The following is a 14,817-nucleotide window of genomic DNA, read 5'->3' on the forward strand; positions in this document are numbered from 1 at the left end:
AAGAGGGGGATCGAAAAGTTAATACAATCGGTGGTACTGAAACCTGTTTGTGAGGCTAGACGCGAGCAGCCGAGGGCGTGCACTCACACTGCGCTTTGTTGCTGTGGGGAACATCCTGGACGGCTTGGCGCGGTGAAGCATTGATGATGTACCAAGGTACTCTTTCGCGTAGCAACCAGCCCCACTCGACGAGGTCACTCCAATGCCTCAACCACGCGTGCAGAGGACGCCATTGACGGCCGCCATGACAGCTCCAGTGCATTAATGAGTGCATTCGCGCAGAGAGTTCAGACCCTTAATTTGAAGCTGTTAGGCGCGAGCTGATGTTCGTGCATCCTTGCTTCTCACGCAGGCCGTAGCGGGAACCAATCAATAGCGCATGCCGTGAGGGGCTATGACGTCTCGATTCCTGTTTCGTATAGCTCCTGCCGCAGCTCCAACAGGTGACCGCATAGCTGCCTAGCTTCTCCTCTTTATAACTCCGCCTTGTCTCACTCTGTTCCTTCATCTCACTGTCAACTCTCCCATCGATCACTCGTCAGCACATACAGTTGCTGTCAAGGTCCCGGAGTCAATTCACAACACCAAATCGCCATCATGATTGAGGAAGTCTTGAAGAAGACCTCGGAGATGTTCCCGCTGCCCACGGCAACGGCCTCATCTCTGCCTTCGGTTGCTCCCGTTCCCACTGTCATCCCCGGCAGCGAGCCCGTCTACGAGGTTGCTGGCGATGCTGGACAGAAGACGCTTTGGGTCGTCTTTGTCCTTATGCTGATCGCCTCTGCTGGATTTACTGTCATGTCATGGAAGGTCCCATTGGTAAGGACCCCGTTCCGAGTGACTTGAAACGCAATGCCTAACACCTACTAGAACAAGCGTCTCTACCATGTCATCACCACCATCATCACCCTCACCGCAGCCCTCTCCTACTTCGCCATGGCCACTGGACACGGTGTTTCCCTGAACAAGATTGTCGAGCGCGAGCAACATGACCACGTTCCCGACACCTACACCACCACCTACCGCCAGGTCTACTGGGCCCGTTACGTCGACTGGAGCATCACCACCCCTCTCCTGCTCCTCGATCTCGGTCTCCTTGCTGGCATGTCTGGAGGACACATGATCATGATGATCGTTGCCGACTTGATCATGGTTCTTACTGGTCTGTTTGCTGCTTTCGGCACTGAGGACACTCCCCAGAAGTGGGGCTGGTACACAATTGCCTGCATTGCCTTCATCTTCATCTTCTGGCACCTTGGCCTTAACGGTGGCGCCAACGCCCGCGCCAAGGGTGACAAGCTCCGCACTTTCTTCGTCTCCATCGCTGCCTACACTGCCATCCTCTGGACTGCCTACCCCATGTAAGTTTATCCGTCATCGTATCCGTTCTCTTCATGACACTAATACTTTCGCAGTGTCTGGGGTGTTGCCGACGGTGCCCGCAAGGCTAGCGTTGATGCTGAGATCATTTCCTACGCTATCCTCGATGTCCTTGCCAAGGCTGTCTTCGGTGCCTGGCTCCTTGTTGCCCACGCCAACATGCGCGAGAGCGATGTTGAGCTCAACGGCTTCTGGGCTAACGGTCTCAGCCGTGAGGGTGCCATCCGCATTGGTGAGGACGACGGTGCTTAAATGCACTAATCTGTATTACTCTCACTACAGAATGCTTTGACAAGAGTGGTTCGCCTGTGATGGGACCGGAACCTGGGATGAAAGAAAAAGCTTACGCGGCATGTGTCTGTTTCCTACTGTCCTTTTAGTCAGTAGTTCTCCTCAATGATCTAGCTTTTCATCAATGGAGTTGGGGGGCTTGTCAATAGGTACGGGATTGGACGCCCATGATGTGGACGTATGTAGTTAATGCGATAATGATATTGATCTCGTACTTTGGTCAGGACCGCGTCCCGGCTTACCGCCGAACCACTCAATCTGATGTGCCACATGGAAATGGTGATCCGCGTGTCCCGATCCCCTCGTTCAGGTCCGCTTATATATTCAAGTGTTCTTGGCTGTGTCGTTGTATTCTAGTTTGATCATTCATTAGTGAGACCTTTATAGCCTACCATGTTATCGTCAGTCCTTACCATTGTGCTTGCGGCACTTCTTATGCAACCGTAAGATAATTCCAGCCGCGCCGTTTTCCATACCCTGACATATAACCCAGCGCATTCTCGGTCAGCCCTACTTCGCCGTCTCCCACGCCCACACCATCGGCAGACTGCGCAGTCAATGTATTCAAATCGCCACCTCGCCAGACTAACTGCACCTTCTATGAAACCACGACTACTTCGACTGTGTACACGGACTGCGGGGGATGCGCGCTAAAGACGAAGGTTTTAGGCGTAGGGCTTGTGAGTGTCTCTTTCCAAGCATCGTAGATTGGGAAAGCTGATTATGGTGACATTTGTAGGGCTGCCGGGTTTCTACGACGGTCCCAGGAACTGCAACTGCCACAGTTACGGCTTGTAAGAAGGATTGACGATGCTGGGAGGTGCGACAATGACTAGACGTGGGGAAAGGCAGCTTGGTTGGCGTTGATGTGTCGTAGTATCTAGCATACCATGAATACCAGGACGCGAAATCTACACAAAAACGTTAGCAGTGGGGCGGTGATTGCTAGTCCAGGTACTTGGGCATTCCTCGACAAGATCGACTGCAGATGCCCAAGCCGCCTCACATGGCAACCTTTCGGCGCCGTGTCAAGAAAGTGTCGCTAGGAATGAAACGTGCGGCATGTGCTCATCGCTTCGCGCATGGACTCGATGCTGGTCAGCCAACGCTCCGTCTGACGCGAAAATCAAGGCAGCACGATCATGTCTTGCCGCCTTGGGGGGTGCGTCTTTTTGCTCATCCGACGTAAGGTGACGCGGTGACGGCACGCGCCTGATCCCTGCTGTATCGCTGCAGGGATTCGGTAGGCGGCTGCCCCGCAACCAAGGCGCGATGCAACAGAGCAACCTTGGAAGGCACCTCTCCCCTCTCGTCTCACATTGAGACTCTCCTTAAGTACCCGTAGCAACCCCTTTGATCGCAAGTCACCAACCTCACTTACTACCCCATCTTCCTGAGCGACTAACAACAATTGCCAACATGACGTCCGAGAACACTGACATTGTCGACGAGACGCCCATCTCTCCCGTTCGCTCTCTAGACAGGCGCAACAGTCTGGAGAAGCACCTGCAGCATCGTCCGGAACCGCAGGATCTGAAGAACAGGCATATCCTGCTAGACACCACTACTGCGCCGTATGTTCCTGACCCCGGCAAGCTCATGGAGCTCTACTGGAGGGAGCTCTTTCCTCTACAACAGCCTCACTAACGCCCAATCTGCAACAGTGCTCTCCAAGCCAAGGCCCTCGAGCTCGAGCGCCAGCGCGCAACCGACAACCTCAAGAAGGGCCTCAACTCCCGTCCTGAACGCGCCGAGCTCGTCGACCGCAACATCCTCCCCGCCTCCAACGCTGCGCCTGCTCTACAGGGACACCAGAAGGAACTCGAGATGCACATGAAAGCGGATAGTCTGGAGAAGGGGCTGCAGAGCAGGCCAAGTCCGGAAGAGCTTGTCAAGAAAGGCATTCTGGATGCTGACGAAGCCCCTGTTAAGGATGCTTGAGCTTCGCACCCGGCGACAGTCACACTGCTGACTTTGTCCATTCATGCATATGGCGTTAGCGGAATTTTGTCACACATTTGAGGTTGCACTGAGCTTCTTCCAAGTTGTACGGTTATTGCAAACATGAGTATACATCACGTCATGAATCAAGTTTGCTGCTCGCTGCTTTGGCGGCTACTCTCTCTCTCTCTCTCTCTCTCTCTCTCTCTCTCTCATGTCACATTCTCCACATAACCATATGCGGTCTTGAACAAGTGTTTGTGCAAAGAGTGGCACGAAGCTCGTGACTTCATTAAATCATCATGCTAATGCTAAGTAACGACAGCCTAGCCTCGACCAGAAACAAACTGGCAGCAACAAATCTCGCATACAGTCGTCTAGTGACCGACCTTCTCCTCACGGACAACAGTCGAGTTCTTGCCGTCCATGTCGAGCTCAGTGCCATGGGCGTGGTTCTCGCGATCAGCCTCCATGTTCTTGACAAGCTCAGTGATACCAAAGAGGTCGTCCATCCTCTCGAGCGACAGACCCTTGGTCTCGGGAATGAGGAACCAGACAAAGATGAACATGGTGAAGCAGAATGAACCGTAGGTGAAGAAAGTTCCGTAACCACCCTGACCCATGGTAGCCATCATGTTGGGAGTAGCGCGAGCGACGACGAAGTTGAAGAGCCACTAGTATAAAATCAGTACATAACCCACATGCATCTCATACAGTCAGAACTTACCTGAGTAGCAGCAGCGATGGCAACATTGAGGGAACGGAGACGTGCGGCGGGAATCTCAGACACGTAGATCCAGCAAACTGGTCCCCAACCAAACTGGAAGAAGAGGGCGAAGAGGAACACGCAGACAAGGGCAAAGTATCCGGCACCTGGTACGGGCTCTCCCGCGATGGGCGGGTCAACACGCATGTAGATACCAATGTAGAACATGGCCAGTCCCTGTGCGATCGAGGTCCAGAGGAGCGAACGACGACGACCAAGAGAATCGGCGGCAAAGATCAAGAAGGCGAAACATCCGACCATCTTAACAATACCATAAATACCGGTAGCGAAAAGCTTGACCGAGTTACCCTTGAGTCCGAGGGCGGCGAAGATTTGAGGTGCGTAGTAGTTGATGGCGTTCGTTCCAGTCATCTGTTGGCAGATCATGAGTCCGATGGAGATGAGGGCGCGCTTGCGGTTACCAGGGATGGTGAACATCTCCTTGAGAAGATCCTTGACACTAGCACCGGCAACAAGCATACGCTCGTGCTCGAGCTGATCGGCGATGTCCTTGATCTCATCCTGGACGTAGGCATGAGACGATGGCAGGTTTCGCATGCGGGCAAGGACGGTAGTGGCCTCTTCCCACTTGTCTTGCTTGGCGAGGAAACGGGGCGACTCTTTGTTCAGGGCCATGCAGCCGACAAGGAGAACAGCGGGAAGAGCTTGAAGAGCGAGAGGAACAATGTAGACTTGCGCACCGCCGGAGAGGTGCATGAGCGATCCGTAGTTCACCCAGAACGCGAGACCTATCTCTGTCAGTATTTGGTTCACATGCAGTTCGTACAGGGCCATTTCTTACAGGTTCCTGTAGCAATGAACTAAATACGAGTCAGTGTATGTCTCACATGCATCTCGTAGAGGCACAACTTACCAATTGGTAAAGACCGGTGAGACCGCCACGGATACCACGAGGAGCGTTTTCTGAGATGTAAAGAGGGACAACCATGGAGGCGCCTCCGACACCGAGACCAGCGACGAAGCGACCGACGTACATGGCCTCGAGTGAACCCATGGCAACGGCTTGAATAACGCAACCGACAATGGTCACGAGACCAGCGACCTGGAGTGCCATCTTACGACCCCAGCGATCGGCGAACCACGAGGCGACGAAGCAACCGGCGAAACAGCCAGCTTGGAGAGTTGAGGCGATGTTGGCGTTCAAGTTGGCCTTGCCGACCTTGTCGAGGTTGGTAATGTCGTATTTGCTACATGTCATGTCAGTGTCGTGAAGACGGAAATAAGTGCAGAGGGAGCACATACTCTTGGAACTCCTTCAGCTCAAGTACACCACCAATGGTTCCGATATCGAATCCGAACAACATGCCACCAAAGCAGGCTGAACCAGCCATGGCGAAGGCGCGCCATCCGTAAATCTCATGAGGATCAGTCTTGATGGAGTCGTTCTTGACAATCATGCGAATGAACTTCGCACCGGCGGATGGAGACGACATGACGGCGGATAGTTGGCGATGTTCTACCGTATCGGTTGGCTATAAAGATCTATCTTATCGTTAGCATGCATGATGTTGTGTAACATAGGACAGAATACATACCTTGTCGATGTGCGACTGCTAAACCTCAAACTGACCCTGGACCAGACGCTGGTGTACGGCACCAGATGGAGCTCGAAGGGAATGAGTGAAGAGAGAGATGTCTCCGCAGACTGATGTTCAAAACCCCAGTGGGATGTGCATGACCATCTATATAAACAGGATGGTACTGCGGCCCATGCGCTATCCCGCTATCCTCGCAGCACTAGCTCCTTGCTCAAGACGGGGTAACTGCCTGGTCCAACGCCGCGGTCTTTGCCATCTTGCCTCAAGCTATCGTGAACCCCAGACTAGACCCCAGACTCCACGTTCCAAATCCTCCACAGACAGCTCTCACTGCTGCCGCTAGAGCCAACCGACTTCCCCAGACCAGGTAGCTAGATCGTTAGATGGACGAGTCCTCGTGGCTCCGGCCAATGGGGTCGATTCAGAACCAGCACCGCACTTTCTCAAAGAGAGCATGGTGGTGATATTGTCTTGGCTCGGCGGAAACCTCGTGGTGGGATTTGTGGAGTCAGTGAAAGGCCGTCTTGGAACCGCCAAGTCCGCGCCTTTTTCCGTCCAGTTGCGAGGAAGCGTGGCGTTGCAACTTCAATGAAACAAGACTTGCCAAGAGCCATGTCCCCAGGTCGGCAGACCAGTCTGGGGTGTCCCCACTCTCGAGTGTTGGGGGAGAATTGAGCAACGGCCAGCCTTTCCGTGTTTGGTTTGGTAAGATGCTGACCCCCGCTGATAGCAGGCGCTACGGTTGTTGTGGCCATTTATCCGCGTATTAGACCTGCGAAGTGGTCGGGGTCATGGATGCCCCACGGTCGCGCCGACGCGTGATGGGTCGATTGCAAAGGATTGTGGATGCTGTGGAGAGGTGACGGTTCATGTAGGCAAAATGGACGTCCACGAGTTGTCGAATATGGTCGTGGGGTGATGGATACTTTGTAGCTTTTCAGGCAAAAGAGAAGCTTCGGGGTTTGGTGTCGCGAACCTCGGTGGAAGTTGCGACACTCAACACCTGCAGTCACCACTTAAGACGCACCACCAGCCCCACGCAAGAAGAGCCTCAAGACTGTCAATACTGAAATAAACGTTCGTCTCGTGTAAACGACTGCGGCGAAAATCAATACCGGAATCAAGCCTTTTCGCCTCATCACGCCCGAATCCGCAGCTTGTACAGGTTGCTTCCGTCTTGGAGTTCTGGGCTCCTGGGCATTTCGGCTGCGCTTAACACCACCAATACCAATCCATCAGCAGCACACGTCAAGATTATTTCTGGACAAACTTATCGCCAAGGAAACTGAACATAATCGCCCGCGCAGCGGAGATAGCGGACACGGAAGTTTGCATTGCATATTCACCGTCAGTCGGTCCACCCAGGTAGAGACGTATCGTATCGATTGTGGTCAGCCACTTGCAGAAGCAACTACCCTAGGGCACCGGAAACCGGAAGCATGACAGCCACGACAGCAAATACCAATCGGGCTTTCGACCTGCACCCTTTCTCCACGAATCCGCTCAAGACGCGTGACGATGTTGTTGCCGCCGTAGGTTCACTGCTGGATCCCCTCATTCCTGGTTTCTCTCCAGACAATGCTTTGATCAAGGTAGGCTCCACAGGTACACGCTTTGATGAGACAGGTGCTCAGGTTGAGGGTTTCGCACGCCCACTATGGGGTCTCGCATCGCTGCTAGCTGGTGGCGGCAAGTATCCAGCAACCGACAAGTTTGTTCAAGGCCTCATTTCTGGCACGGATCCTGAGAGCCCAGAATTCTGGGGGTACATGGAAGATACAGATCAGAGGATGGTGGAGGCGTGCCCGATTGGATTCACGCTTGCTGTTGCGAATAAACAGTTTTGGGATCCATTGACGGACAAGCAGAAGAAGAATGTGGAGACGTGGTTAGGGAGTATGAACGATAAGAAGATGCCGGATACAAACTGGTATGCTAGCCATTTGTTTCTTCAAGTCCCTGTCATGCTGTATCTTGAGATGTGATATTAAGTTTTTGCTAGGCTTTGGTTCCGCGTCTTCGCCAATCTGGGACTCGAGAGGAATGGGGCGAAGTGGTCAAAAGAGCAGCTAGAGAAGGATATCAAGCAGCTGAACACGTACTATCGTGGTGATGGCTGGTCCAACGATGGACCTGACACATATCGCCAGATGGACTACTACTCCGGCTCCTTTGCGATCCAATACCTGCAGCTCCTCTACTCTAAACTCGCCACAGACATTGACCCGGAGCAAGCCGAAGAGTACAAGAAGCGCGCACACATGTACGCCCTTGACTTTGTCCATTACTTCGACCCTGAAGGCCGCGCCATTACCTTTGGTCGCTCGTTGACGTATCGATGGGCCATGGTAGCCTTTTGGGGCGCCGTCGCCTACGCCGACCTCGAGCTTCCTGAACCTCTTTCCTGGGGCGTAGTTAAGGGAATTTGGATGCGCAATTTACGTTGGTGGACAACGCAACACGACATCTTCCAGTCCAACGGCATGCTCACAGTGGGCTACTCGTACCCCAATTACTACCTAGCCGAGAACTACAACTCGCCGCAAAGTCCATACTGGTGCATGCTCGCCTTTGCTTGTCTCGCAGTCCCAGAGTCACATCCCTTCTGGTCTGCTAAAGAAGAGCCACATCCTTTTGCCAACACCCGCGTTGTGCGTTCGCTCCCTCATCCACGTCAAATCGTTTGCCGGTCCGGCGGCCACACCTTCCTCCTCTCGAGCGGTCAGTCTTGCCACTACGCTATCAAGAACAGCAACGCCAAGTACGGTAAGTTCGCCTACAGCGCCGCCTTTGCATACTCTGTTTCCACTGGTTACCAGGAACTCGAACAATTCGTGCCAGAGTCGCAACTCGCCTTCTCTGACGACGGGGGCGAGCTGTGGAAAATGCGGAGGGCACTTAACGGTGATTCGCGGATTGACGATCGCGATGGAGTGCCTGTATTGGTGTCGAGCATGAAGCCATGGAGTGATGTGGAGATAACATCGTATCTGATCCCGCCAGCCGAGGATACACCAAACTGGCATCTGCGCGTCCATCGTGTGATTTCGGGTCGAGACGTCAAGAGCGCAGAAGGCGCATGGGCTGTGTACGGCGCACGCGAGTCTGACGGTCGCCTCCTCACTGAATGGAACGGTACACTGCGTAAATTAGATACCTCAGTCCCCGAAGGCGCCTCCTCAGACCATGCATCCGCCTTCGCAGCCTCGCCCCGTACAGGCGCAGTCGGCATCACGGATATCTACCAGAGCCAACGACAGGGTAGTGTAATCCTGGCTGATGCGAACAGCAATCTTGTCGAGAGTAGGACGGTGCTGCCCATTGTGCAAAAGGATATTAAGAAAGGGGAAACTGCGTGGTTGGTTACGGCGGTGTTTGCTATGCCTGCCAGTAAGGAAGGGTGGAGGGAGGGGTGGAAAGAGGGCTGGGAAAAGAGACCGGCTGTGCCTGGGTGGGTAAAGAGTATGCTTGAGGCGTAGCACTCATGGAATGACGAATGAAGTATATTGCTAAAGCGCCCTGTTGAAGCATGTCCATGTATGCGCGCTCCTCGCGCCGTTGATGTGGCGTTGGTTGCCATTGTTCTTCTCAGTCATTTTTTGTAGCGTCCAATGGAAATGCTCCAAAGCACCATCGTGGGTTACTGCATCTAGAAATAGCAGCTAGTGTGGTGAAGGACCATGCACACGGACAGGGCGAGAAGGCTCGATGGGTGGCTGTCGGCGGTAGCGCAAAGTCAGGCGGCTGTTCTGGCGCCCCACCAAATCCACCCACATCCCACTCATCGACTCGCGCAACGTTGAACTCGACACAAGCGCCGACGAAGATCCATTCCACCTTTGCTGCTATCGCGACCGGACCCTTGTTTAACCATCCCCCCTCGCTCACTTCTTCTCTACCCACATCACCAAAACGGCGTCACCAGCCCCAACCCCCGACAAGTCCCGCCCGCCCTCACCTCTGCGCATTGCTAGCCAGCTCACGACCGCCTCGGCCATCCTCTGGGACCCCAAGTTTACCTCGCGAGCGCCCCCGGGCAGTCTCAAGCCAGTCCACGCCGGCACTCTTGTAGCCCCGCAGCGCACCGACTCGTCCATCAGCGTCCGCAACCTCGGCGACGGCCACACTGTGCCCATCGTACCTACCATGGACAACAGAAGACACCCCAGCTCCTTCCAGCAGCTGGAGAAGCTTGGTGAGGGAACATATGCTACTGTAGGCAGCCACGATGCACTTCACACATTGCATGCTAACTCGCTCAGGTGTTCAAGGGTCGCAACCGCCAGACGGGCGAGCTGGTAGCCCTGAAAGAGATACATCTTGACTCGGAGGAAGGCACGCCCTCGACCGCTATCCGCGAGATCTCGCTCATGAAGGAGCTGCGACACGAGAACATTGTCCTGCTACACGATGTCATACATACTGAGAACAAGCTCATGCTGGTCTTCGAATTCATGGACAAGGATCTCAAGAGGTATATGGACTCGCGGGGTGACCGCGGTGCTCTGGATCCTGCAACCATCAAGTCCTTCATGTACCAGCTGCTGAAAGGAATCGCTTTTTGCCACGAGGCCCGCGTCCTCCACCGTGATCTGAAGCCCCAGAACCTCCTGATCAACAACCGCGGCCAGCTGAAGTTGGCCGACTTCGGTCTCGCTCGCGCTTTCGGCATCCCCGTAAATACCTTCTCAAATGAAGTCGTAACTCTATGGTACCGTGCCCCTGACGTCCTGCTCGGCAGCAGAACCTACAACACAAGTATCGATATCTGGTCGGCAGGCTGCATCATGGCTGAGATGTACACTGGGCGGCCACTCTTTCCAGGAACCACCAACGAGGACCAGGTTCAGAAGATCTTCAGGCTTATGGGCACACCATCTGAACGATCATGGCCGGGCATCTCGCAGCTGCCAGAGTACAAGAACAACTTTCCTGTTTACCACACCCAGGACCTACGCCTTATACTGCCACAAGTCGACCAGGTCGGTCTCAGCCTCCTCAACTGTATGCTCCAGTTGCGGCCAGAGATGCGCATATCCGCTGCGAACGCACTTCAGCATCCCTGGTTCAGTGACCTGCCACAGAGGCAGCAGGAAATGGCGCAGATGCAAGCACAGGCCCAGCAACCGCAGATGGGTGGCTACCAAGTGCCTCAGAACGCCTACTAGCAGCAAGACGTACACCGAAACGCACCAACGCTACATTCACATGTGCAGCAGTTCCATCTACACACACAACAGCAAACACCAAGTGGAGACGAGGTCACACGAGCGGAGTATTACCAACATGCGCCGGGTTTTTAAGTGAGACGCGATACGTACAACTAGCGGGAAACATCAATATCTGGAATGGAATGACGTATCTTGCAGGTAAATTATCGTGAAGAGAGCCCTATTGGTCTCAAGGTGTGTGCTATGAATGGGTGAAAGAATCTGGGTACAACCGTCATTGTTCTCAGTTGCCACAGCGCCCCTACATTCTTCAGGACGCAGTATGTAAGGGTTATGGACGGATCCAGTCGATGTGAGTCTGCTGCAGCGGCTCTCAGAGCCAAGGTCCAAGCTCTCAAACTTCGAGACACGCACTTCATTGTTATTGTTGCTATACATCAGCCCTAGTTGGCTAACAGGGTTCTTTCTATCCCCAATTTCAATCTTTAGATCAGGCATTTATCCTTATTTTCACATCCAAGCAAACTTTTCTTCTTGCCCTCACTACTAATGAGATCGGAGTATCATTTTTGATGGAAGGCATAGACGAGCGTATGCACAAGGAGAGTGCCCCTTTGAGAAGCTGTAAGTTATGGTTTGAACATGGGCACAGGGGATTGGGGCTTGTTTAAAAAGCAAATTTGTGAAGTGACACATTTGCTCCTCTGTCGCGGATAATGGGATTCTGAATAGGCGACCTAGATGGTGACTAAGAACAGATAGGTCTGGAAGTACAAGGGGCGGAGACTCGCTAGCAAAAGAAGGCTACGAGGTTTATCTCGCACGATCCTGGCGATTAAGAGTTTGAGCATGAGTTAGAAGTCATGCCACCGCCAGACTAAAGCATTCATAGTTCATAGTTCATTGTTACAGCCTCATCTGCGGTATGGATTCATTCTAGTGACACCAATTCTAACCTTTGTCAGATCCATCTATACGGTATGCTTGAAAGCGAGAGGGCTAATTATCAATCGATCGGTGATACCTAGTATCGCTGCACCTATTTTTTTCAGCTCACCAACCATTTTTGCGATTTGGCCAACACTCCACGTAAATTACTCGATTCACCACTGAGCAGCCCACACTTTTCTACTCTCCTTTCGTAGGACACTGTCAATTCCTTAGATTTACACCTCTCCTCCAGGATCGTCTCTTGAGGCCCTTATTCCGTCTCCAAGGCAGCCTCTCCCTCCGCGATGACCTCCTTCGGACCTTCCATATCATGCTTCTCAAGTACAGGAACCAGAGCCCCCGGCCTTCCTTACACTCTTCTTCAGAACACGCATACCATGCTTCTCCAACAAAGGAGCAACAGAGTCAGCATGTGCTACCTTTGCCTTCAAATCTTCTAAGCTGTGTTCCTAGATCAAAGAGGGCAGACTTTCGGCTTGCCTTACCATCAACTTCAACTCTTGCATACCACGCCTTCCTCAATAGAGAATCTACAGTGTCAGCATATGCTGTCTTACCTTACAAAGCATCTTGTCCGTCGTGCCCTTCAAACCAGCATGATACCTCGTTAAATCCCGAAGCCTTTTTTCTCCCGGTCCAACGTAAATTGTATCTGTTTCCGACTGGACTTTCCCTCTGGTAAACTTCGGTGCTTGCTTCAACCATGTTGTGAAGGCTCACAACAACCTTCCAATACTTTTCCGATAACATGTCCACTTCTTGGATCTCAATCGAGGCAAGCTCGGTCTCGTCTGCATCCAGTGAGTAACACGTCAAAGTCATGAGCACTTGTTAGGCTTACCACAATACTCGTCACGGACCTCGCTCCTTCGTATTGACAGCTGCCCTCGTCTGATGGATGTTACGCATGGTCACATCTATTCGCCCTTCCTCCGGCTACAGCGGGTACCATCCAATCTTTACAGCCTAGCACTCTCTTCCAATTTCTCCTCGATGTTTCAGAGCGCCAGCTGGAGGTCGTGCACGGTGCGTAGAATCTTCGTTATCACCACGAGTGGGGGATGGTAACCACGTTGAGTGACCGTGGGCAAGGGCGGGAGAGCGCAATAATGTTTCAGTGCGATTTCAAGCAGAAGTCTTCAGCGGCATGCTTCGCTTCCCAGCAGAGGTAGTCGCGTCTAACACCTAAAGGAACACACACCTTGAACAAAACATGGTTGAAAGTACATAGCATATCATGAGCAGCTACTAGTAGCCTGGTTCTCAATTCTCTCATGCCCTCGATCATGATATTGGTTTTCATTGAGTAGAACGTGTGCCATTCTGCTTGCCACGTGGTTGCTCCTGCCTCTGCTAGATATTCACTGATCGAAATTTTCTTCTGTGTGACGCTGCGACTTCACACCACAAATACCTAGTCCGAAACAAGCTAAACGTCAGACAACGAACACTAAAGCTTCAGGCAGAGGGCCTAAACTAGTATGGCTAGAGCGTATGCGTCTGAGCATAGGGGGAAGCGAATGTTGGCAGACATCAACTAGCTGCTGTATAAGTATCAGGAAGGACTATATGCAGGGTTGCGACAGCTACGCAGACGGTGAACCAGTTTAGTGAGTGTGCACGTATCGAAAGCTCGCAAAGGACTTCCCAAGCAGTGTTCGCTAACGACGACTTTGTACGGATAGTGAGTATGCCGGCATGGATCTCTGCTGAACGGAGGACGTATGGAAGGCAGGATTGGGATGGCCTGAAAAAGGGAAAGACTGTGGATCGCGATGTGTGGGAATCTGCAAATCGGGATGCCTATGATACAGTATTTGAGAGGCTAGCTAGTGCATCTAGTTTCTCATCCCGGAATGATGTTTGTCGCATGACTGGAAGATCGGTGGAGCCGAGTGACTATCTACGTATACGGAATTCACCTTGTAATGTGAGGAGTTTTTCCCAGCATTTTACGGAGAGTCCAACGAGCAACAGTCCCAGTGTGGAGAAATGGGACCAAGCGATCCACGATTTTCGGTGGTTCTGCGACTGGACGGTGAGTGGAAAGAGGTTGTGCCCCTAGAACTGAAGGTATCTCTCTAGTAAAAGCTGATGCGATACATTCAAGGATCTACTCAGACCAAGGCCTGAAATGGAATGGCGGATTTGAACAAGGCCTGTGTCTTGACAAAGACCATCGGCAAGAATGATAAAGGGAGCTTCGGCGTACGCTGCAAGGCTGTGATTGTTGCAACAGCTAACGAAGCTTGCTCGACGTGTCCAGGGGCAAGACCTGGCGCTCGGGGCCAGTGGACAGCGATCACGCGTCCCGCGTGGTATCATTAACGATGGATAGCGTATCACTGCTGGGAGTTCTACCCCCTCCATCATATCTGCGCGTGGGCAAGGCGTGGGCGGAGATGAGGTACTAGGTGAAGGAGGACTGAGGACTGATGGAAAGAGACATGTTGGAGGGTATACAGTGGGGGGGAATGTGGTGGGTAGAGAGTTTGCCGCTTGACTGCTAATCAGTCTCCACGATCTCAAGCACGTAATGGGCAACAGTCGAGGCTAGATAGAGACCGTAGAGGAATACGCCCTTAGTCATTCGACGACTTCCATATCTTCGTATATTTTACACATCGTTCTGGATGCTTCAGCAGCCCTCTAATTCGATTGCTTACGTCAATCACCTTCTTATACATAGCAATACCTCCCAGTATGTCGCCATTAAGGGTTATGAAATGATGCGTCTACAGCGTGTCTTCAGGTTTTT

The 14,817-nt window shown here is 52.7% G+C and overlaps 5 protein-coding genes across 5 annotated transcripts; 4 read left to right on the top strand and 1 right to left on the bottom strand.

Annotated features, from left to right (window-relative positions):
• Positions 1 to 597: 597 nt before the first annotated feature.
• J4E82_007070 (uncharacterized protein) lies at positions 598 to 1,632 on the top strand (the record flags this gene model as incomplete). Its single annotated transcript, XM_051733319.1, has 3 exons — positions 598 to 819; positions 871 to 1,361; positions 1,416 to 1,632. 3 exons carry the CDS (start codon positions 598 to 600, stop codon positions 1,630 to 1,632), a joined length of 930 nt encoding a protein of 309 aa, XP_051586921.1.
• A 1,458-nt stretch (positions 1,633 to 3,090) lies between these two features.
• On the top strand, positions 3,091 to 3,612 carry J4E82_007071 (uncharacterized protein; the record flags this gene model as incomplete). Its single annotated transcript, XM_051733320.1, has 2 exons — positions 3,091 to 3,245; positions 3,336 to 3,612. The coding sequence occupies 2 exons, from the start codon at positions 3,091 to 3,093 to the stop codon at positions 3,610 to 3,612; spliced, it is 432 nt and encodes a 143-aa protein (XP_051586922.1).
• Positions 3,613 to 3,989: 377 nt separating this feature from the next.
• J4E82_007072 (uncharacterized protein) lies at positions 3,990 to 5,832 on the bottom strand (the record flags this gene model as incomplete). The annotated part of the gene is made up of 5 exons (XM_051733321.1): positions 3,990 to 4,286; positions 4,340 to 5,127; positions 5,181 to 5,199; positions 5,253 to 5,586; positions 5,642 to 5,832. The coding sequence occupies 5 exons, from the start codon at positions 5,830 to 5,832 to the stop codon at positions 3,990 to 3,992; spliced, it is 1,629 nt and encodes a 542-aa protein (XP_051586923.1).
• A 1,544-nt stretch (positions 5,833 to 7,376) lies between these two features.
• On the top strand, positions 7,377 to 9,416 carry J4E82_007073 (uncharacterized protein; the record flags this gene model as incomplete). The annotated part of the gene is made up of 2 exons (XM_051733322.1): positions 7,377 to 7,867; positions 7,940 to 9,416. The coding sequence occupies 2 exons, from the start codon at positions 7,377 to 7,379 to the stop codon at positions 9,414 to 9,416; spliced, it is 1,968 nt and encodes a 655-aa protein (XP_051586924.1).
• A 229-nt stretch (positions 9,417 to 9,645) lies between these two features.
• On the top strand, positions 9,646 to 11,105 carry PHO85 (negative regulator of the PHO system; the record flags this gene model as incomplete). The annotated part of the gene is made up of 3 exons (XM_051733323.1): positions 9,646 to 9,649; positions 9,863 to 10,152; positions 10,200 to 11,105. 3 exons carry the CDS (start codon positions 9,646 to 9,648, stop codon positions 11,103 to 11,105), a joined length of 1,200 nt encoding a protein of 399 aa, XP_051586925.1.
• Between the last annotated feature and the right edge of the window lie 3,712 nt (positions 11,106 to 14,817).

Source organism: Alternaria postmessia (assembly GCF_024291825.1).
Source record: "Alternaria postmessia strain BMP 2775 chromosome Unknown scaffold_45, whole genome shotgun sequence".
Taxonomy (NCBI): domain Eukaryota; kingdom Fungi; phylum Ascomycota; class Dothideomycetes; order Pleosporales; family Pleosporaceae; genus Alternaria; species Alternaria postmessia.